The 23,563-nt window shown below is 34.0% G+C and overlaps 1 protein-coding gene across 1 annotated transcript; it reads right to left on the bottom strand.

Annotated features, from left to right (window-relative positions):
* Positions 1–20,932: 20,932 nt before the first annotated feature.
* LOC309874493 (NADH dehydrogenase [ubiquinone] flavoprotein 2, mitochondrial-like) lies at positions 20,933–21,741 on the bottom strand (the record flags this gene model as incomplete). The annotated part of the gene is made up of 1 exon (XM_082752715.1): positions 20,933–21,741. The coding sequence occupies one exon, from the start codon at positions 21,739–21,741 to the stop codon at positions 21,004–21,006; it is 738 nt and encodes a 245-aa protein (XP_082608841.1). The 3' UTR covers positions 20,933–21,003.
* Positions 21,742–23,563: the final 1,822 nt, after the last annotated feature.

The raw sequence follows: 23,563 nt of genomic DNA, 5'->3' as shown, positions 1-23,563 counted from the left end.
TTCCTCAACCTTTAGACATAAACTGTTGACCAAGTGTTTGGTACTAAGTTTGGATCCAGCCACAACTAGGCTCCTCTCTGAGAAGGAGTTTAGAATGCAAGGGGTTCCACTCTGAATCCTCTAAGAGAGAATCTCCTGGATATGTGTGTTTAACCCTATCCTCTATATGGTAAATAATAGAATGTACCTTCAAATCTTGTTAAGTCACCATCTTATTTACAATCAAACTTTACTAAATTATTGTATTATATCAATAAAACATACTGCTGTTTCTCTCTTATGAGTGAAGTGAATGACTCCTTCCATGATATATTGATCTGGCATATCTGACTACTGTCTGGCTTACCTGGAATTCATGCTGCTGTTCAGAACCCTTTGAACACAGCAGTATTCAGTTTTCATTCCACCTTATTGTTCATTTATAGTGCCTGTATTTCTTCAGTAGGTCTATGAGAATGTTATGGAAGACAGTGTCAAAAACTTTAGTATGTTCAAGATAAACAACATCCACTTAAGTTAACATAAAGTGCTAAAAGAGAGAAATATTTTTATTTTTATTTTTAAATCATATCATTAGCTGGGTTTGCTTGTTTGTTTTTCAGAAGCTGATACTTTAAATATACTATCACTGAAACTTCTAGGTTTATAACAGATAAATTATCCATATTGTTGGTTGAAGACACGATGAAATTTAAAAATATAGATATTAGCACATTTCCATAGTAAGGGAGATAAAATGTCAGTTATCTTTAAATATAGCTGTTCAAATCACAACAAATCATTCTGAGTGTCTAAGTAAAATCATTTATTAGTTTTAGGGCATTAGTTTAATTATATGATAGCTACTAATGTCAATATGTCAGTATTTCCACAGAAGCAAATACATATCTCCTTTTAAAGAAAGAAAAGAATAGGTTTGAAGCATACTTATTTCCTTTCTGTTATCTATCTTAGTATAAAGACTTAGGAATAGACATAATATAGGAACTGAGGTAATCTTACTCTTTAAAGTTAATAGCATTTAAAGTTTATCTTTTTAAATAATGATACCGGTCCAACAGTGACAAAAACCTGTTCTTGTTAGTACTTGGAACTAAAAACAAGCACTCCACAGAATGAGACCTTTTTTAGGTAAACAACTGAAACCAAGAAGCTTCATTACTTTTAAATCCTGTTTTCTCATCAAGATTACAACTCCTTGCCAGCTGGAAGTGATAAGGGTCTAAGAAAAGAATTTTCTCTGCTACTACATTAATTTTAAGTTGTCAGGTTTCCAAAGTTTACCTCTTACTCCAGCCATGGATCTGAAAATGAACAGGACTTGGCACTGGTTACTGTACTAGAGATTGCCTCTTGTCAAGACTTTTTGAAAAAATGTAGTGCCAGACCAGTTTGCCAGGAAGCAGTCTTTGCCCTTTTCTTGCTTGTCTGTTTAGATTTCCTATTATTTTCATCCTAGGACAAAATAAAAATGTAGAAAATAAACCTTTTCTAAAATATGAGAAATCCAAGAGGTTAGCAACCACAACAAACAACTTGAGAAAACTACCCAGTTGATTAGAGGGTAAGAATCCTATTACATAAACAACTCTGAAGTATTGAAATTGGTTCTTATGTCACTTGGAATGAAGTAGATAAATTTATTCTTTTCTCCAAGTAATAAGAAATAAAAATTAAGTATCAGAGAGTGAACATCAACATAGCATATCTCAAACCAGTATACGAAAAAGCCTGGTATTTCTCCAACTTTATTTTGAAATTTGGATCTCCTACTTAGCATCGAATTACACAGATTTCAGAACTGTATGAAGCTCTTGTCTTCCTGGAAATATTTAACCCTATAAAATAATTAAATGGCTACTGGAGAAGAAAGACTGACTCTTTATCCTCATTTTTTTCATCATGCATGTTGGCTACATTGTATGTTTTACCAGCTGCAATCTTGATGTTTACCCATAAAGACAAAAACATATGAGGACTAACCCCAGAAAGGCTACTATTTTCATCTCTAGTATTACCACTTTCAGTCAGTTTTGTTTTTTTCTTGGCTTTTTGTTGGACATAATATTGAACAATGGATGCACTGGCATAACTGTCATAAGTTACCTTACACCTCTCCCTACAGAAAGAGAACTAAGCCACAATTAATGTGTTTAGTTCAGTTTCCCTGTACAACTATTTGTCTCTTTCAGCTATAAAAAGAAATACTTGGGCTGCTTTAGCTGCTTTACCAATTCTTTCCGCCAAGGCACAGGATGCATGGCAACAGATAAAGATGTGTGGCAAATACCCTGACAAATAAGGTCATACTCCACTGTCAGAATAAGCATTTGGTTTAGGAACACATAGGATAATGCACCAGAATTCCAGTATCCATCTCTAAGACAGAAAATTCAGAAACAAGAAAAAGGTAAACTAATTTTTGTAAACAGTTTGTCTGTCACATAGACTAGCTGGCCCCGAGAAACTAGCTTTTGTTTCCATTGGAAATATATTGCTCCCAGCTTCATTGGCAGTTTTTTCTATTCTCTTGGCAACAGCATTCTATTTCATAGCTTAATCAGGAACATATAATTGTTAGTTTTGTTAGATAACGTGGTATATTGTGACAGATAACATCTCTAGATTCCTAGTAGCTACAGTGAAGATCAGCTTGAGGGCTTCACATGCTCTTCACATGCAACTTGTTGTTAACCTATATATACATAGCACCTAATAAATAAGGAGTAGATATAAAATTATAGAAGTCCTTAGGTAAATTATATACAGAAAATAAATGTCCTTTGTTAGATCAGCTGACATAAGTGAAAAAAATGTCAAAATTTAAAGCACAAAAGACCATCTAATTTAAATGGATTTGTAAAAGTGTCAGTGTTGTTAGCACATACAAAAGTGATTACAGTGCATTTAGAAAAAGGGTAAGGTATCCTGAAAAACAAAACTTTCCAATCTTACTAGACTGACTGTCTGGGCACTTTAAGCCTTACCTGACATGCCCTTTATTTTACAGATCTAGGCATCTCAGGGACAAGGTCTGACAGCTTTGATGGAAATATACACCTTATTCCAAACATCTAGTATATCATATATCGAATCTCTCTAAAAATGGCAGTCAGCCAAACTACTATATAATGCCCAGCTTTATGAATTCTGTACTTGAAGGCAGAAGTTGCTGAAGGCAGAACAAAAGAAATGTATCTACTAAGTATCTACTCAGAAGAGAACAGACTGTCCAGAAAATTTGGGAAAGCACTTCTGAAATACTGTTTGATCTTCACCATGGTTAGGACAGATTGGTGAAAACCTTGCTTCTACAAAGCAAAAATACTGAGTGAATTTCAGAGTGAATTGTTAACTTGAATAACTGGGACAACTAACTGAGAGCTTTCATGAAACTTAATACAGAAAGAAGAATAATGTAAAAATGATAAAAAATAATATTTAAGATTATATGTCTTAATTAAATTAGATAATTTATTTTCAAATTGTAATAATGGGTAAGTCTAAGAAAAAAATGGAAGAAATTTTGGAAATATAATAAAAGAACATTCTTGTTAAAAGAGGAGCTGAACATACATCTCAATCACGAAAGAGAAAATATATCAAAGAGTTGAATAAAGATGTTTACTGAAAGCTCTAAGAGACAAAATCAAATGAGGCAGAAAGATTTAACAGTAGCCAGAAGCCAATTAGTATCAAGAGGGAAAACTAGGCTGATGTGCCACTCAGTGGAGGAAAACTGCTGTTCCACAGGAGCACAAAACCGCAGAGCTACAGGAAAATTGTTGCCAAAGATATGAACTCATTTTTTTTTTATTATTATTATTTTTTAATTTTTATTTTTTACTTTTTTTTTTAAAGGTAAGTGAACTCAGACAGTTATGACAATTATTATCAGTGACAGAAGAACAAAACTTCAGTTTGGTACAAACAGAGCAGGTTAGAAGATAGCTAGATAAATTCAGTGTATTAAAATTAACTAGGCTTTAAGGATTTCATTTTACAAGATTTAAGCATCTGGCTGATTTACTTTTATCAGTAAATATCTTTGAAAACTTGTACAGATTTTTGAGAGGACTGGAAAAATAGCAAAGATAATAAAACATTTTAAAAATAATATTTGGGGAATTAATGCTATAGTACTTTTTATTGTTAATGGAACTTATAGTTTCTTTCCTTCCCACTTTCATCTTCCTCTCCCTGGAAATGATAAGTCTTGTTTTTATCTGGACACAGTATAGAAAAGATTTAAAAATCTTCAGAGGCTTTGAAGGATTCCAAGGATTCCTCAAATCATACTTTTCCAATATGAAAACTTTTTTTTTTTTTTTTTTTTTTTTTTTTTTGGTGTTATAAATGCATCACTGTGGTTTTACATTATAATAGGAGATGGACTCAATGATACTTGAGTCCCTTCCAAATCCTGTTATTCTGAGTATATTTAGGCTCCTTTGTTTTACTTTTGCAGTTTTACCTTCCTCCATTTTCTAACACTGATGGTTGTTTTTCATTCATAAACAATATGTAAGCAGATAATTCTGCATATAATATAGAAATCTTCCAGTGCAACGAAAGATTCTGAAAGAAAGTTTCACAAAAGATAAACTATCAAACCTGTCTTCTGTAATTGAATCCAATGAAAAAAATCTTATTGATTTAATTGAGAATGTTCTCAAACTCACAGTAGAAAAAAAATAGCATTTCTCAAAGATCACACATCCCAAATGTAAGAATGAAGATAACAGTCACACGCATTAGCTCAGATATTTATCTCTAGAGGCATGTCATGGCAATGACTCTCACATATTAATAAAGCATTAATTTAAAATTCTAATCACAGATCAAAACACAAAGCAATGCAAGACTTTTAAAATTCTGTGTCAGCCTCCTCTCAAAATTCTAACTAAAATAAATAAATAAATAAATAAATAATCGTGAAGTTATGGGAGAAGAAGAAATACTTCTGAACATTGTTTTAAGTATTGTGCCAGTAGAAATCTGAAGTATTCTGAAGAACATCTTTATTAGATGAGTTGATTTTATTGTATAGTTTAACTTTTTTAGTATATTAGTTATATAGGTTATCTCTCCAATAGTGCTTTCCTATGCATTCTACAAATTCCTCTGCTTCCACTAAGTTATACATTCACCTTCCTTTTCTTACTTGAAGTAATGTTACTTTCTGAAAAAAAAAAAAAAATAATATATATATATATATATTTATACATATATATATATATATTTATTTTTTTTTTGGACAACCAAGTGTGTGTGTGTGGTGGGGGGAAGGGGTTGTCTCTCGTTATGAAGAGGTCTCTCCTCCCAAACAAACGCTATGCATATTGAAGCCCTGCTTGTCAGGACATGTCAGAACATCACTCATCGATGGGAAGTAGACAATAAATTTTCTGTGCTTCCACTTGGCCTTTGCTTATTTTTTTCCTCTTCCTTTTTCCTTTAATTAAATTATCCTTATTTCAACCTGCGAGTTATTTTTCTTTTCCTTTCCAGCGTACTTTCTTCTCTCCCTCTTCTGAGAAGCAGGGGGAGTAAAAGAACATTTGTGGTGGAGTTCAGCTGCCCAGCAAGGTAAAACCACCATACCAAATAACCTTATCCTGTGTATTCCAGTAGAGTTTCAGAAAATGTGGAAAGTTCTCCATTAACTCTGAAACCTTTTAAAATAGATTTTAGGGGGCATCAGCTGTAGCTGTATGGAATGTGAATTTCCTGCAAAGTGAACAAAACATTATAGTTTAGCAAATTTTAATCTATAAGGCACTTAACAAGTTGCTTCTGGCTTGTGTATGATAAAAATGTTACTGTAAATCTTAAATATATATATATATTTTAAAAGTTACCATTACTGTTCTCCACCTTCAGATAATGTGAAGACACAGGATAAACTGGTATTATTTAATATTAAAGGGGTGCATATAATAAAAGATTTTTTCCCTTTTTGTAGAAAATTTTACCTAGCTAAAACATACTGTATGTTTTAACAGACTTGACTTTATCAAGCTGGGTGAAAAGTAGTGATTACAAACAAGCACATTTTTTTCAATCTTTTGTACCTTATATCCACTTTTTTTTTTTTTCTTTGTATGTCATCTGGATAATAAGTGCTATAGTATGTGAAATCAAACTTGAAATTCATTTCAAATGTAAGAAGCAAACCCTTATTGAACTTTGCATAGAAGAAGGTACAAGATACTACATGGATCAGTATAAAATTATTTTTTAGACTGTAAAAGAAAAGATATTTCTCAAACAAACATCTAAATATAAGATGATAACAGATACATAAGACTTCCTTCCAGGAGTTTGTAAGTGCTTTCCACCTACATTTTAGCAAGTGTGTGATGCACAATTCAATATTGTGCTTATCTTTGTATACAAGTAGTGGTTACATATAGTTAAAATAAAGTTTATGTTTATGTTCTTTGCTGCACTAAACAACCAATATATCAATAGACAGTTTTTTACTAAATTATTTCTCAGAGGATGGGAGGTTGGAGGACAGGTGCTTATAATGATGGAAGTTTAATAAATAATTCATACCTTTGTAGATATTAAGATTATTTTTTGTGGGAAAAAAAAAAAAAAAAGGAAGTGTAACTTTAGTTTACACAGATAAGTCCTAGGCCTTTTATAGTCCTTAGAGAGATATTCCTTCAGAGAAGAATTCAAAGCACCCACAGTAGTTTTGGATTCTGAACCACTCAAATAACAGACTCTTTCTCTCTGTATTGTCTAATTCCTCAGCTTTTTTAGGCTAACCTTTAATTCACTGGACACCCTAAAACCAGCCTATGTGTCTCTAGCTACTTGGAGAAAATTACTACATTTTACAACTGTTGAAGGTTAAAAAAAAAAAAAAAAAAAAAAAGTATTAGAAATTAGTAATATAAAATACTTCTCTTTTGGGATTAAGAACATTTAAGTACTAGTTTCTTCTGAATACTGAAATTCAAGATCATGATAAGTACTGTTTTCTTACAGTCCTTCCTAATACAGTTTGATCCCACTCTATTTCTCTGCATTAGTTAATCAATGTGTTTGTTTAAGCTTTCAGTAGATTGGTTGTTTACCATCTCCTTCGCATTGTGCTTTTTCTTCCTTTTAAAAAGACAAAAGTTTTTTGTTTGTTTGTTTTTAACATAGATTTATATTTTTATTCTCTGTGTTATAATGTTTATTCTCTACAGGATCTTAAGAATTCTTTCATTCAATCCTTCTTAAAATTCTTTTAACTAGAATCCTGAGAAATTGCTAGGAAATATGCAGACTCTAATCTGATGCTCTGCAGTTGAGCTTTGACCTTCAGCAAAAAGATTGCTCAGCAGTTTTTGAAAAACAAGCAAACAACAGAAAAAAAAAAAATAAAAGATTTATCCCAGGTGCCTGTCTAAGAATAGAGGCATCCAAAATCATTAGTCACTGAAAAATCTTGATAGAGGTATCTTATCTGAGTTATACAGTAGGTTGAGTCTACTACTTTGTGAGAGACACTAAGCAAGATAAACATCTTCTATTCTAAACACCTATTCTTTGGCAATCAGTAGAATCACCATCAGTTTGCAAGTCTGTCCTCAGAATGCACAAAAACTGTCTTGAAAGAATGTTTAGCTGCTAGGCAAGGACAAGATAAAAATTGTATCTTCATGAAAAACAGACAGACACAGCGACATTATGATTTTAGTACTGAAATTGGTGCAGGTATAGTGTAGCTATTGGTGTAGCTATAGTTTAGTATAGATAAAGCGACGGATACATTAACAAGTACTTTCAACTTTGTATGTTTGTCTTTAGAGTACTTGACATTGAGAAGACAACAAAATTTTAATCACGGTGCTGTTTGATGGCTTTAGTTTGCAAATTGTTTCATCCAAGTCATTGGCTTTCAGAAACCATTTAGAATCTTGCAGTATTTGTTAGGAATATTTCTACATTTTCCACTAACTTAGCAACACAGTCTAAAAAATAAACCATCAAACAAAAACAGCAACAACAAACACTGAAAAGTCTTGAGGACAATTGTTGCAATTGTTGTGAGGAACAGTTTCACTTCAGTTAGTTAATGTGTTCTTCAAGAACACTTCAGATTGATCTCTTTCTAAATAAGACGTAAGACATAGGCCCCTTCATGAAACATAAGAAATTTCATCTAGTAGTTTCACAGGAAAGCATTAGTTTGCACAAAGATATTTTTGTATTGGAAAGCTAGCACTGAATTTTCACAACATACAAGAAAAGGTGCAGAGAAAATCAGAAGGGCATTATATAACAAAGTAAATTATTAGCACCCTTGATTTTAATATTAGTTTATATTACTCATTAGTACTTAATAATTCCTATGAAGGCATAGTAAATTAATAATGCAGAGAGGAAATTATTATTTCTTATTAATTCTAACATTCTTAAACAAGCACAAAAAATGATCTCATGTCTACATAATGCTTTTCATTCAAAATATTCCTGAAGCTTTCATACAGACTTTACAAAGAATAACTAAAAATTGAAAATTTCTATTGAATGCAGATTGAAAGCCCAAAACATTTCCTGATTCATACTAATATAATACAACTATTCACAGAGAAAGAAGAGATCAGAGCAACCTATATAATTTTGTCATTTAAGGAACTGTTTGAATAGTAGACACATAATAGGATTAAGAGGACTGAATTTCCTTGAAGGTTTCTTTTACAGCAGTCCACTGAAAAACTGGAAGAGTCAGCCTATTAATAACTATCAAAATGTCTCTCCCTCCAGAAATGAAGGGTCTGCAACATCTATCTATATCTCTGCTACTAAATACTACAGGGACTTGGGCAGCTGTCTGTCCCTAGTGCTGAGTGGCATATGAATGGCCCTGGGCCACCACCGAATCATCAGTTACACAGCTTTAACTCTTTTTATGTTTGTTAGGACAACATTGGACACTGAATAGCCAAACCAAGTGCAGTCTTAACCCTATATCCTTCTGGAAATAATTTGTGATAGGATTTCCCAAACCCTTCCTGGATACCATCACTGAACATTCTTGTTAAAAGTAGTCAAGATTCTGCTGGAGAATGGACAACGAAGTTTAAAAACATGGAATGCCATCAGTCTGAAATTAAATGCATTCTCTATATCACAATGTAATATTGTTTTTGTCAATAACAATTGCTGTTACTGATATACATACAGTAATTATACTGGTGACAATTTTGATAGATGTTTATAGGCAGTTTAAGAAGCCTCTAAACTTTTTGAGGTATTCTCAATTAGAAATTTATAGGGCTTGTAAGTTCTTTAGATAAAGTTAGACCAAAGAAAGATGCCAAAGGAGTCAAAGGAAATGTTCTTGGGTGAAAGTCTTACACTTCCCACCATTTTGATAATCACATCAAAAATACAAATAATGTCTGTTACTCACCTGCAAGAACAGGCGAAGGCTGTGCTGTGAGGATACCTGGCAGTTCAGGCAATTACCTTGTTTCAAGTGAGTTCTCTGTCTGAAATCATTTCATTGTTGCATCTATTAGACACAAGGTGAGGAGCTCCTAGACAATCCACAGAATCAATAACTGAGTGCACTGTGTGTGCACTCAAACTTATGGCCATGATGCCATTATACCTGATGACATCGTAATTATGGGACAAAGTTAAATTAATCCTTATATCACATTTATGACTTTCACGTCATACTTTTTTGCCACATGAGAGCAAAGTGATTAATTATGTATAACAGTCTGGTACAGTTGCAAGAATTCAAAAATATGTTAGCGATAAGAAAATAAAAGAAGGGCTTTGTCCTAAATTTTTTCTGACATTGAAGTCATGCTGAGATTCCCAATTGCAAGTTCAAGGCGACTCTGGGTGTCCTACTATGTGATATATTGCTCAGGAAACATTTATATTACAAGTAATAGCTAAGAAAAATAAGCCTTTCATAGCAGTCTTTTTTTTTTTTTTTTTTTTAATGTTTATTTTTGGCAGTGCTTGGCAATTGGACTTGATGATCTTAGAGGTCTTTTACAATCTAAATGATTCTATGCTTCCATGAAATCAGGATTAAGAATCTCATATTTCTGTGAAATGTATAAAAATATATTATTTATATAATCTTTTTGGGTAATATCTTTGCTTTTTAAATTAATTTAAGAAGTTCTATCTATATGTTTTACTAAAGTGTTTTTAGACTTAGTAGTATGGATTCCTTTCTTTTTCTGCAGCAGGTTCCTCACATTGGGATTCACGCGGGGGTTTCAAATAAATATCGTTCTACCAGGCAACAGACTACAGTAGCTATCATAAAGGAATGTTACAGGAATACTCTAAAAAACAAACAAACAAACAAAATTCTTATTTGAATTTAAGAGAACCTTTACACCATAATGTACAATTTCATTTGATGTATGCAATGTGCATCATTTTCCTACCTTCAGATCCCCAGGACCTTATTTGCCTTCTGTAATAATACAAGTGTTTAAGTGGAAGAGGAGAGCACAGTTAATGTTACTTATTTTGACTTTAGCAAGGGTCTTGACTGAGTATCACACAATACCCTTACAGTCAAATATAGAGATGTGATTTTTAAGGGTGAACTAAAGACGGTGTGTGGAAGACTGACTGTATATCTTAACTCAAAAGATTGTGATCAGCAGCAGGAAGATCAACCAATCTCTTATTACCATTGGTACTGCTTGGGGTACTAACACTGTTAAGCCTTTTCAATAACCTAGATGGTGGGACAGAAGGCACATTTTGAAAGTTGAAAAGGAGTAGTCTATAAGCTCTTGTGATAATAGGTCAGTAGAGTAAATTGAAATATTTTTAGAGATACACTATGCCACCAAGGAGAAATACATAATCAGAACTAGATGTGTATTAGTCCTTAAAAAAAAAAAAAAAAAGATTATTGTGCTTTCTGTGTTTAAGTACATGTGAAGATACATGGAAAAGAGAATCTCCAGATATGCATTTGATTCTGGAACAAATGCTGTGGGAACTGCCTGCAAAATGTGTGCCTAGTTGAAGGACCTCAGCAGGTGGCCAAGCTGAAGGAGGCAGTGAAAAGGCAGGCTAGCATCAGAAAGTGAGGAGAATTTAAACAGTTGAATCCTAGGACACTCTGCAGGGGACCCACAGCCCATGGCCAAACCCACAGCCAGACCCAGCACAATGCGCTCTAAGGAAAACATCCCTAAAGAGTCTGCAGCTCTCCTCAGCTCCATTGTCCTTAAGGACAGTGTTCGAGGGGACCTCAGCTACTAGATCTTTAAATAGCTTGAAGTTTGCTCTTTGAAAGTTCATGGTCCTGATTTTGCTCTTTGCCAGATTCCTTGAGATCACAAAGTCAATCAGGGCATGGTTGCTGCAGCCTGGACTGCCTCTAATCTTGACCTCTTTAATGAGCTGTGTTGGTGAGCGCCAGGTCTGGTAACAGTTCTTCTCTGGTTGGTTTGTATACTACCTGGACCAGGAAGAGGGTGGTGAGACACTGGAACAGGTTTCCCAGAGAAGCTGTGGATGCTCCATCCCTGAAGGTGTATCCCTGAGTGACCTGATCTATTGGGTGGCATCCCTGCCCATGGCAGAGGGGTTGGAACTAGATGGTGTTTAAGGTCCTTTCCATTCTATGATTCTTTGATTCTATGATCCTTTGATTCTATAATTCTTTTATTCTAAAAAGAGAAAACAGAAATATTAAAATTTTCTAGGTAATTTCTACATCAGTTTTTTACCACCCTCTTGAGAGAAGGCAACCAAATTATTTAGTTGCATTGGTTTTCAGCACCAGAAATAATCTATGTTGAATGACCTTTTTTCACAAAAAATAACCTCTAGTCTTCTACTGTCTAGGCACAAAATCTTATACTTTACCTATTTCTCTTAAACAAGATGTGCCATGACTGAAAGTAGGGTTCAGCTCTTGGTATGTTTGGTGATATTAAAAATAAAAATTTAATAAGAAATAAATGTATAAAAATGAGAAAATAAAATTAATTGTTTTACTGTGCATGGAATAGTTATCTTTAAGCATCATCAAGGCTTTTTATTGATCCTTCACTTCAAAAGCTCTTAATTAAAATATTGCTTCCTAATGGTGAATGGGATGATCTGAATAGTTTTATTCTAACTACAAAGAAGTAACCAGTATTACCTCTTATGAATACGTATGGAGAAACCAGTATCTTTTTCACCAACTTCTCCTGGAAACAGCTTATTTATTTATTTATTTATTTATTTATTTTTAGCTGAAAGATCTACAATAATATCCTGAGGGAAACATTCACCACATAAAACATTAGACAAGTAGTTAGACAATGGCAAAGCTACAAGTAATGAATGGGTTTTGTTGTAAAATGAAGTATTAAGAGTGATGGAATTGAAAAAAAAAAAAAAAAAAGTGTGTTTTGGGGAGAATCTTTATAAAAGTAGGATTAGAGAGTCAACATATAGTTTCTTGCTGAAGCTAGGACCTAAATTTGAAAATCCACTTATATTTGGCCAGATATTCAATCAGATCTCACAGTGTAGTTATTGAAAGTACTTGACAATCGTAGACACAGATGACAATAAACAGTTCCTTTCTTAATGTGGTGGTTTTACTGTGCTGGGCAGCTAAACCCCACAACCGCTCTCTCACTCCCCCTCCTTTAGATGAGGAGGGGGAGAAGTAAAGCAAAGAACAACTCACGGGTTGAGATAAGGATAATTTAATTAAAGGGAAATAATAATAATAATTAAATAAAGACTACCATGAACTAAACAATTTAACTAAGGGGAAATTAAAAGGGAAAGGGGAAAAGGGAAAGGGGAAAAGGAAAAATAAAAAGAAGGGAGGAAAACAAACAAACAAAATAAATGAAGGCTATATGGAAGTGCAGAGGAAAGAAATTACTCTCTACTTCCCACAAATGAGCGATGATTGACCACGTCCTTGAAGCAAGGCCTCAACGCACGCAGCCGGTGTTCGAGAGGAGGACCGACGTCTTCTCAATGAGAGCCCACCCCCTCCCCTCTTCTTCCTGTTTCCACCTTTTATTGCTGAGTGTGACACCACATGGTATGGAATATCCCTTTGATTGGTTTAGGTCAGCTGCCCTAGTGATGTTTCTCTCCTCACTTTTTGCCCACCCCCTAGGAGGGTTAGAGAAAGGCCCAATGCTGTGCCACTGCTGCTCAGCAGTAGACACAACACTGGTGTGATAACACTGCTGTTCCAGCTACAAGTACAGAGTACGGCACTGTATGGGCTGCTGCCGGGAAAGTTAACATTCCAGCCAGACCCAGTACACTTAATTACAAAATACCAGTGTTCTTATATGAATATATGGGGTTATGAGGGAATACTTAAAGGAAATTAAAAGGTCTTCAAGGCTATCTTGTTATTTCAAATTTTGATGGCTGCCAAAACTGGAATCATGGCCTGTCATTTGTTTGCCAAAAAGTGTTAAGCAACAGATGCAGAGCCTTGCTTCATTCCTATTGTTCCATACTCTTTGAAAGTCTTTGTTTTACATCTTTTAACTTCTTCAGTATTTTGAATTGTAAGAGACTTAAATACACTAGCAAAATCCCAGAAGTTTATTTCTGGCAGCAGTTGTTCATTATATTTTACATTCTGAAAATGTCATAGCAACTATTAATAATTTTAATGAGGTCTTTCCTTGGAAAACTTTGGAAAATTAAGACTTTTTTAAGTGCTAACTAAAGGAGTAGTATAATACTTTTCTTCCTAGGTCCTCTTTACAAAAGAAAGGAAAGGAAAGGAAAGGAAAGGAAAGGAAAGGAAAGGAAAGGAAAGGAAAGGAAAGGAAAGGAAAGGAAAGGAAAGGAAAGGAAAGGAAAGGAAAGGAAAGGAAAGGAAAGGAAAGGAAAGGAAAGGAAAGGAAAGGAAAGGAAAGGAAAGGAAAGGAAAGGAAAGGAAAGGAAAGGAAAGGAAAATATATATTTGAAGTTTTAAAACGCGCCTGAATATATATTCAAACTACATTATAGTCTGAAAATGTTGCAAAAATTTACATTTTATTTACTGCTGAAATGAATGAAGCCTTTCAGCCTAATACTTAGGGTTTGCTACTAAATGCTATCGTCTACCTTTATTATTTCTTTTGGTTAAATGTGAGTACTGTGCATATTAACTTGAGACATAAATTAAGAGAGTAGCTGAAAACTTGGCACTGCTGATCTTGAAAAGAATACATTAGCAGTATTGTTCCTATTTGCAATTAGCACTACTGCCATGGCATATTGTCACAGCACTTTATATGTATTTCTTTACATTTTCCAGTATTTAGGAAGTTATTTGTATGTTGTTGCTTTTCCTTTTTCTCTTTGTCAACAGGTTGCTATTCTTTAAGTTTATACCTGGGAAGAGAGTCCAACTACAATGAGTTTGTACAACTCCAACTACATTGAGAAGGGGCTGGCTTACCTGATAACACTGCAGTTACTGACATGTATACAGTCCTGACTAGCACAGCAGCAGCATCAGTGTAAGAATCCAGTAGTAATTATATCTTGCTATTCTAGATCCAAATAAATAATTAAGTTTCTGTGTCATTTTGAGATAATAATTTTATATATGTGATCTTATTAAAAAAAATGTTTACCTAGCAGGATTTGTTTGATAAGAAATATAAAATGCCTTCTTTTATATGTAAACTAGAACAACAGGTTTGAAGTACTTAATAAACAAGTAAATGATTAAATTAATGAAAGCTGCATGCATGTTTTTAAATTTAGATTATGTTAAAAGCATGCTGTTTTCCATCCCTCTGCTGCCCCCGCTTCTTCCCTCCACAAAAAAAAGAGACTTTCAGAAGTATTTCTGGCACCAAGCAAAAAATTTCTCCCCTCACAAACTTTAAAAGGGATCTAATATTTCCATATTGATATTGTCCTTCATCATTCTTCCTGTGCCTTGTTATTATTTTTCCCTACCATAGTTAATTCTCCTTGTAATTGGTATTCTCCAGTAGCTCTGTTTGAAATTCTTGCCGTCCTACTTAATGATGTTTGTTTTAGTATAACTGGCTATTAACCAAGACCATTAAATTGGTGTATGCAAGTGGTTCTGAGTTGTTCCTGTTTTTACCAGAATTTTGAAAAGAAGAACTGAAGTTGGCATATTGGATTTCTCTACTATTTTAGAGACAAATAATAAGTCAAAGATGTTATTCTGGAAAATGGTACCTTAGACAATGGTAAAACTCTATGTACTCCATGATTTGATTTCCAGTCAAATGAGTGTCAATTCTGTCAGTGTAGTAATAAAAGCCCTGAAAAGTTCTTACAGTGAAAAAACAACAAGAAAAAAAAATCTCAGGTTGGGACAAAAGACCCACTTGCCAGCAAAACTGTTTTAACAAACATGTTATGAGTTGAATGACTGATAAATTTCTCAGGTTAAATTTACACTAAAATGTAGATCTACTTCATTAAAAGAATGTTAGTAAAGTAACTTGCCAAAAAAGACAAACGGAAATCATTGTATGTTTGATGCTATCATTGTATGTTTGAGAGTACTGATATATTCATATAGGACCTGAATGACTTAAATTCAAGTGAACAGCTTGCAAAGGCGGTTCAGAAAACTGTAATTGGAGATACTTATGAAATAATAATCAGTTATCTAAATGTTTAGTCAGAATCAGATAAGAAGTGTACTCTGTATTCTGATCCTTAAAACATACAAAGGAATATTTATTCATTCTCACACTGTGACAGTAATTTCTTATATAACCATAATACGGTACTTAAAAAAACAACTAATTTTCAACCAGGATCAGTTTTAAATCAGTTTCACATAATGAAAAGTCCTCTAGCTCCTACATTTTCCAAAGGTCAGTAGTAATCTTTGTTATAATTATACATTGTATTTCAAGTGAATTTGGTTCTTTTTCATTGCTACTCATTCATCCTATTCTGCTGTTGTATATGTTCAAAGAGATTAATATTCATTCATTTTCTGTCTCAATTTTATGTTTGGCTTATATGTATGTACTTATGACTATATTTGATGGCATCATATGAAATGCCAGATTAAGAATATCTGGTTGGATACTGCATCCAAAATGACATTTTTAGGTAAAAACTAGTCAACCATTTTTTTTTCTTTGTATACAAATATATATATATATATAAATATATATATATTCTCACTATTCAGAAGGTAAGAATATAAGAAGATGACATTATTCCCTCACTCACAGTTTTATATGTCTGTTAAAATATTATGTGGTTATGTTATAGAAGTGTTTTCCCTCAGGTTTCCGTGAGCATAACTAAATTGTATATACTTGCTAAATAAAAAATATCTTGCATGTTAGTGTATTCCCCTCAGGTTGTAAATTAAAACTGTGTATGTGGACTGTGTGATTACTTTCTCTGCATAAAGGACAGAAGAAAGACATTTTTTGCACATTTCATTTCATTATATAATTATAGAAAAAAAACTATAGAATTTTATTTCTCATTTTTTATGGAACCAAGCGTCATTCCATTTTCAGGCCTGCTAACATCCAACTAACCAGTAAAAAAAAAAAAAAAAAAAAAAGCTGCAACAAATTAACAAATTTGCTGCTTGATGCTAGGATTGCTAGCATTACTCTGTAGTCCACTAGTTCCTTTCTCTTCCCATATTTTTTTTCCCCTTAAAAAAAAAGAAAAAAAGAAAAAAGAAAAAAGAGTGATATATTTCCACCAATAAGTGGAAATATTCTGCAGCTGAGAATGCAGAAGACAAAGAATGAACTGGAGGAATTGGCTGGAAACAGCAATATGGGGTTGCTGTCCAGAGACAGAAGGACAACAGTTCAATTGCCACTGCCAACTGAAAAATTGTAGTGAGTGAAGAACCAAGTATTGGCACTACCAGTTAAATTCCTCCTGCAAAAGGTAGAGGAGGAAAATGGGCTATGTCTAAAAAATGAAGCCCATCTATTAAGGTTTTTATTCTCTTTAAAGGAAAAAATATATATATGTCTAAAAATAAACATTTCAAAATAAATTGGAGTACATCTCAATCTGAGCTTAGTCCAACTAACATCTAGACTATCAAATTCATACCAGAAAAAAAAAAAAAAAAAAAAAAAAAAAAGGGAAAAGAATTGCACATTTTATTCAGCAATATATTTGGTAGTTTTAAGTGGCTTAAAATAAAAAGAAAAGGAGAGAGATTTTTTTTTTTTCATTTTATAGAAAATGAATTTTCATTTAAATGTAACATTCTCACCTACTTCTGCTGTCAATACTTAATTTCTTTTTAAATGCTAATATTTTCCATTTCTGTTTAGCAGAAATATTTTAGTTATACTTTTGCAATCCACTCATCAATCACATAGGATTTGCACTGTGACACTGAAGTGTACATTTCTGAAGTATAACATATACGTTTCAGCAAGTAAGACTTTGAAACTTAAAGACTTATTCAAATAATAAAAAATATTTTAAACAGCTTTACTGTATCTTAATAAATTAATTTCAATTTTCATACTAATGAGGCTTGACACAAACAATGACTGAAGATGTAATGTTTCAAATTACATGCTTCCAACAAATGCTTTCCTTTCCATATGCTAACTGTGCATTGGAAGTTTTCTCACAACCTCTCTCTCTAAAAAAACAGTGCTTTTTTTGAGTCTTTTTTCCAGGTCTTTTCCCTGGAGTGTAATTCATAAATAGAAGTATAAAGAACAACACAAACCCTTTCCCTAATACACCATGAGATAGAGTGCTAGAAGGTTTCATCTTTACTTCACTGAGAAAGAGAGTTTACTACATGATATACCTTTCTCAGATTCCATTGCAAAAGTGCATCTTCTTTCTACATCTTCTTTCCTGCTAATGTCTAAACTGTTAATAGGATTAACCTAATTCCTTCCCAGCTTTGGGCAAGAAACCAGATGTCTTTCCAAGAGAGTAGACTGGTCACTATCTTAATAAATGTATTTCTAAAGTACATAATAATGTGATCTAATGTATGTTCCTTCTTCACAGTTTCTTTTTTTTTCTTATTTAAGCAAATTCCTGTATTGTATTTTTCAGTCCACTAAAAGAAATTCTAAGTTTACTGCAATGGGTATTTTTGATTTAATGTTTCTGCTAATGAATGAGACTGAGACTATCTTTGGGAAGAAGATAAACGAAACTTACAATTAAAATTAATTATCTTAATTATAATTAAAATAATAGATTTAAGTCATGATTAAAATAGTTTATTTGAATGCATCTACCATAGGAAAAAAAATAATTTTAGACTGGCACTGAATAGATCACCACATGACAACTATGGTCCACAGAGAGATCACTCTTAGATGACCTCAAAATTAATTTAAAATTAATGGAACTAGAAAACTTGTCCTCAAAGGTGCATAAATCTAACCAACCAAACAAACAAAAAGCAAACTAACCAACCAAGCAAAACAAACCAACCAACCAATCAAACAATAAATAAATAAATAAATTAGAAATCCCTACAAACATGGAATTATGAAAACCAGAGCAAAGAAGAAAAAAAAAATGTAGTGAGATATGTAAGGAAGAAGGATTTGTGATCTCTTCATTAGCCTTTCCTTCAGTCTTGCATCAAAAGAAGTTGTCTTCTCCTTTTAAATACAGAGGTGAAATTTATGAATGTTTTCTTGCAATAAGATTAGAGCTGAATGAAATCTCATTGCCTTTCACTACAGATATTTCAAACATAGGACATTGGTCAAAAAGTATATCTGGTTCCTGAATGTAGTAGAGAGCTTGATGACATTATATATTTGAATATTTTTCAGCTTTGAAATGCAGAATATCTTTGAATTTTTGTGTCAATAAGCAACCTATAAGAAAATGTCAAGTTCTTTTAACCACTTCCTGTTTATCAATTTCATCTTTTGGATAGTGGTTACCTTATAACTGGGTGAAGACTACCCAGAATCAGTGCACAGAATGGTGTTACTTTGGCTCTATCTGCCCATCCCTAACTTATTATGTGGTTCAAGCATTTCCAGGGGAAAACAAAACAAAACAAAACAAAACAAAAACAAAAACAAAAACAAAAACCAAACCAAAACAAAACAAACAAACAAACAAAAACAAACAAACAAACAAAACCAAAAACAAACAAACCAACCAACCAAATGAACAACAACAAAGCACAGATAATAGTTATAGGGAGGTTTGATCAAAACCGTATCTGCTCTGATGTGATGGTTTAGCTTTATGTGAAAAAGAACCAAAGGAGCAGAGATGGATGCTTAACAAATTTACTTCCTTATAACACATTTATAGCAGGAAGCCAGATGCTAATAACAGAATCATAGAATGCCCTGGGTTGAAAAGGAGCTTAAGAATCATCTAGTTTCAACCCCCCTGCTCTGGGCAGGATTGCCCAGAATAAAGTAGGCTGCCCAGAACAACAGATAATAATCCAGGCAAAACCAACTAGCTGGCCACAGGAAACACTGGAAAGTCTATTAACCATTAAAATTAGAAAGAAAGAAATAGTGAAAACAATAACCTCTTTGTGGGGGAACACATTTAAAAAACAACCAACATTTAAAACCCAACATGCTGAAAGCTAAGCCTAAAGTGGAACTACAACAGTTTACAAGCTGTAACTCAGACGTGTTGACCAGCTGCAGTGAGTGTCTTCTTCCCTTGATTCCACGGTCACATGGTCACAGGTGGACCAAAAGCCTAGACTGATGTTTGTTCTGTGCAGAGTGTAATTCTGTCTATGTGTGCACACATGCATGTGAAATCTCAAACCACTTAGGCTACCCATCCATTCAGGAAGCAAATTTTAGATTTTTTTGTCAATTGAAAAGTGCTTCTGTTACTGTGGTTACCTCACCCCTAACCTGCCCCATGGCAAATAAACATTTTTTTATTTTTTTTTTTCCACTATGAAGGGGACAAACCAGGAGAATTTCTTTAGCAAAGCCCAGTACACTTCCAAGTGCACGCCTTCTCATATCTCTTGATGGCACAGAAGGACATGTATAGCTCACTTTAATTAAACTGACCCCTTCACTACCTAGTTCAGATGTGTGGTAAAAGAAATAAGTGCATATGTTATTTTAAACATGTATATAATTACTTTGGGATTTTTATCTATGTCCTTTTAAAAAAATGTATGAGTTGGATTAGAATGTGTCAAAATTATGGTAGCAAGAACACAGCAGGATACTTCAAGAACGTAGGAAAAAGAATTAAACAAAAATGCTTGAGACAGAATCAAAAGCTAAAATCTCCTTAACCAGAGGCTATAAAAGATTTTTTCTTATTTTAAAGGTCAGTCTGTTCATCAGGAAAATAAATATGTATATATATATATATTTTTTTTTCATTGGTGGGTGATTCTCTAAATTATTAAATACTTGGTTAAATTTGTGGAATTTATGTTTCCTCTGAAATTAAAACAATCAGTGTGCCTATAAATAGTCCTTACATTGACGCATAGCAATGTGACTCTTCTAAGGATGCTCTTAGTACTTGAATGATTAATGTGCCTTTTACCTATTAAAAATGTAGTTATGCTTTGCATAAATTTTAACACCCTCATTTAAGTGCAAGTGTGCCAAGGCAATATTGTATGGCTTAAGTTTCATTTTCAAATTATTGAATCTAAGTATACAACTAATGAAGTTTAAATACCTTTTTCAGACTTACATAGACATTTGTTCTGAACTAACAAAGCTGTTTGTGTCCTAAGCCTAACATTTTTTTAATGGAATATATTCACCAAAATGATTCACTTCACACTTTATTCATTTGAATTTTAAAAATATCATTAGACACTTTACAATCTACAGAATCACTTTTGTCCACTTTTTTTATAATCTGAATCATGATTAGGTTTTACTGTAGTTTAGACCACAGTAAGCTAAACACTCTAATTCCTATTGCTTCCCTTCATTTTAAAGTATTAAAACATAAATCATTTTACTGAGATTAAAGTTACTTTATTATTTTCAGACAGTTTAGCATATATTACAAAGATCTTTAGAGGCATCCTTAGAGGTCAGCTCGAACTCCAAAACCCGGTCCTTTCGGTGGTTCGGTCAGAGATGTAAGGCCACCAGCTGGCTCACAAGAAAAACGTCCACTCCTTGGGCCAGGTTTGGGAACTTTGCCGGCCTTTAGCTCATCGATTATCTCTTCGATATCTTTGGGTGTCAAATCCTCATAATAGTTGTCATTTATTTGTACCATCGGTGCATTTACACAAGCACCCAGACATTCCACTTCAATCAATGTGAAGAGTTTATCAGGTGTTGTCTCCCCAACTTTTATACCAAGCTTCTTCTTGATGGCTTCTAAAATGCTATCAGAGTCCCGCAGCATGCAAGGCGTGGTAGTGCAGACCTGGATATGGTATTTCCCAACAGGCTTACGGTTATACATGGTATAGAAGGTTGCTACTTCGTACACTCTCATGGGAGGCATTTCTAAAACTTCAGCAACCTTGTTCATAGCTGAAATGGGCAACCATCCATGCTGTCTTTGAGCCAGATCTAGTACTGCCATCACAGCTGCAGACTTGTGTCCCCCTGGGTAATTGTTTATGATTGCTTCTATTCGCTTTTTGTTCTCAGGTGTGAACTCAAAGGGAGTATCTGGATTATTTTCGGGACTATCTCTGTGCACAAATAAGGCTCCTCCGCTGGAGCTGCATGCTGGTGTTCCATGGAAGTAGCGGATTTGTCTTATCGAGCGGGCGGCCGCGGCCCGCAGGGGAGCGCAGAGGAACATGGCTTTCTTTGTGGGGAATCACAAAGAAAGTTTTAAATTAAAAAAAAAAAAAAATTACCTTATAAATAATAAATTCAAATGTGTTCTTGGCCTTTCAAAGAAGCCCGGACTGACATAACTGTTTCTGTTACTCTCTTTATTTAGACTTGATGAAAGCCAACTTTGCACGCAGAAGTTTAAAGACAAAGTGACAGGCACCCTTTGAGGTCTCAGTACTCATATATATTTGTGACATTGGGATTATTGATACCTGATGGTTTAACTGAAGCATTAAAATACAAAATTATGATTAAGTATCTTTACATTTCAGTTCAAATCACACCAAAATCAACACAAGCTTGAAGGTTCCTTGGAATATAGATAAGTATGAGTTAAAGACTAAAACAAAACAAAATAAAAGCAAACAAGCAAATAAACAAAAACAGCCTTTTCTGAATTTCTGAACAGCAAACATTTTTCTGTTTTACAGAATGTTACTTATACCCTGTCTGGGATCTGTGGTGGTCAAATGGTCTTCAGAGTAATTTGAGATAAGCTTTCATAATCATCTCATCATGTATTTTAGTTCTGAACTTTTTGACTGAATTTCAAAGGGATGTCACTAAACCTCTTCATACAACTTGTCTTCCGTTCTTTTCTTTTTCCTTCTTCTAGCACAAAACATAGAAAAGGCTTCTTCCACGCTACACGTTAGTTGAAAATGTAGGTTTTCTAACTATTAGTCACAAAACTCCATTTAAAAAGAATTAGATTGTATCTGAGAAGCAAAGACATATAAGATATATTGAAATGTAGTATGCTGAAAATTAAGAGGGATTTATCATAGAATGTGAATCATAAAAACAGCCAAAGTGGTAAAGAATCAAGAAAAAACTACCATTCTTTGCATAATTTTAGCTCTGGTCCTGGATAATGAACTTCAGGTTATGGGGTTAAACAACAGATTGAATAACTCATCAATCTGACAAGAGAACATACTCTTCAGTAACAATGACCCCGCTCAATACAGAACATTTTGATATAAGAAAAGAGATATGAAACTTCTATATCCAAGATCTTCCCACAGAGTAAGAAATTACAGTTATATATTGTTGTTTGTTTGGAGAAGAGAAATTCACAGTGACTGTGGCTTCAAAGGATATCTCAAGAGATAAACTGCTGCACAATGGTATCACTGCTTCCTCTCATTTCTGTACTTCTGTGTTGGGTCTGTCTGAGCTGGAGTCACCTTTTCCCTGCAGCAGCCCACACAGTGCTGTGCTCTGCACTTGTAGCTGGAACAGCACTGATATCACTCTAGTGTTGTGTCTATTGCTGCGTAGTGCTGGCACAGCATCAGGACTCCTTCCAAGCCCCTAAGAGCCAGCAGGCTGGGGGTGGGCAAGTGATGGGGAGGGGACATTGCCGGGGCAGCTGACCTAAACCAACCAAAGGGATATTCCATAACACCTGATGTCACACTCAGCAATAAAAAGGGGGGTCTCGTGGGGGAGGGAGCTCTTCCTCCTGAACAACCACTACACGTTTTGATGCCGTGCTTCCCAGGATGTGGCCAAATATTGATCGTTGATGGGAAGTAGAGAATATTTTTTTTCCCTTCTCTCTGTGCTTCTGCGTGGACCTATTGTTTCTTTTGTTTCTTTTTTCTCCCCATTCCCTTTCTCTTTAATTAAACCTTTCTCATCTCAAACCTCGAGTTCTCTGTGTTGTATTTTCTCCCCCTTCTTCTTTGAGGAGAGGGGGAGTGAGAGAGCAGTTGTGGTGGAGCCTAGCTGCCCACCTGAGTAAAACCACCACAACTTCTAAGTGTAGCAGAAATCAA

Source organism: Aythya marila, assembly GCF_965140915.1.
Source record: "Aythya marila genome assembly, chromosome: 2".
NCBI lineage: Eukaryota > Metazoa > Chordata > Aves > Anseriformes > Anatidae > Aythya > Aythya marila.
Note: the sequence above shows the minus strand (reverse complement) of the source record. Positions and strands in the feature narration are given on the sequence as shown.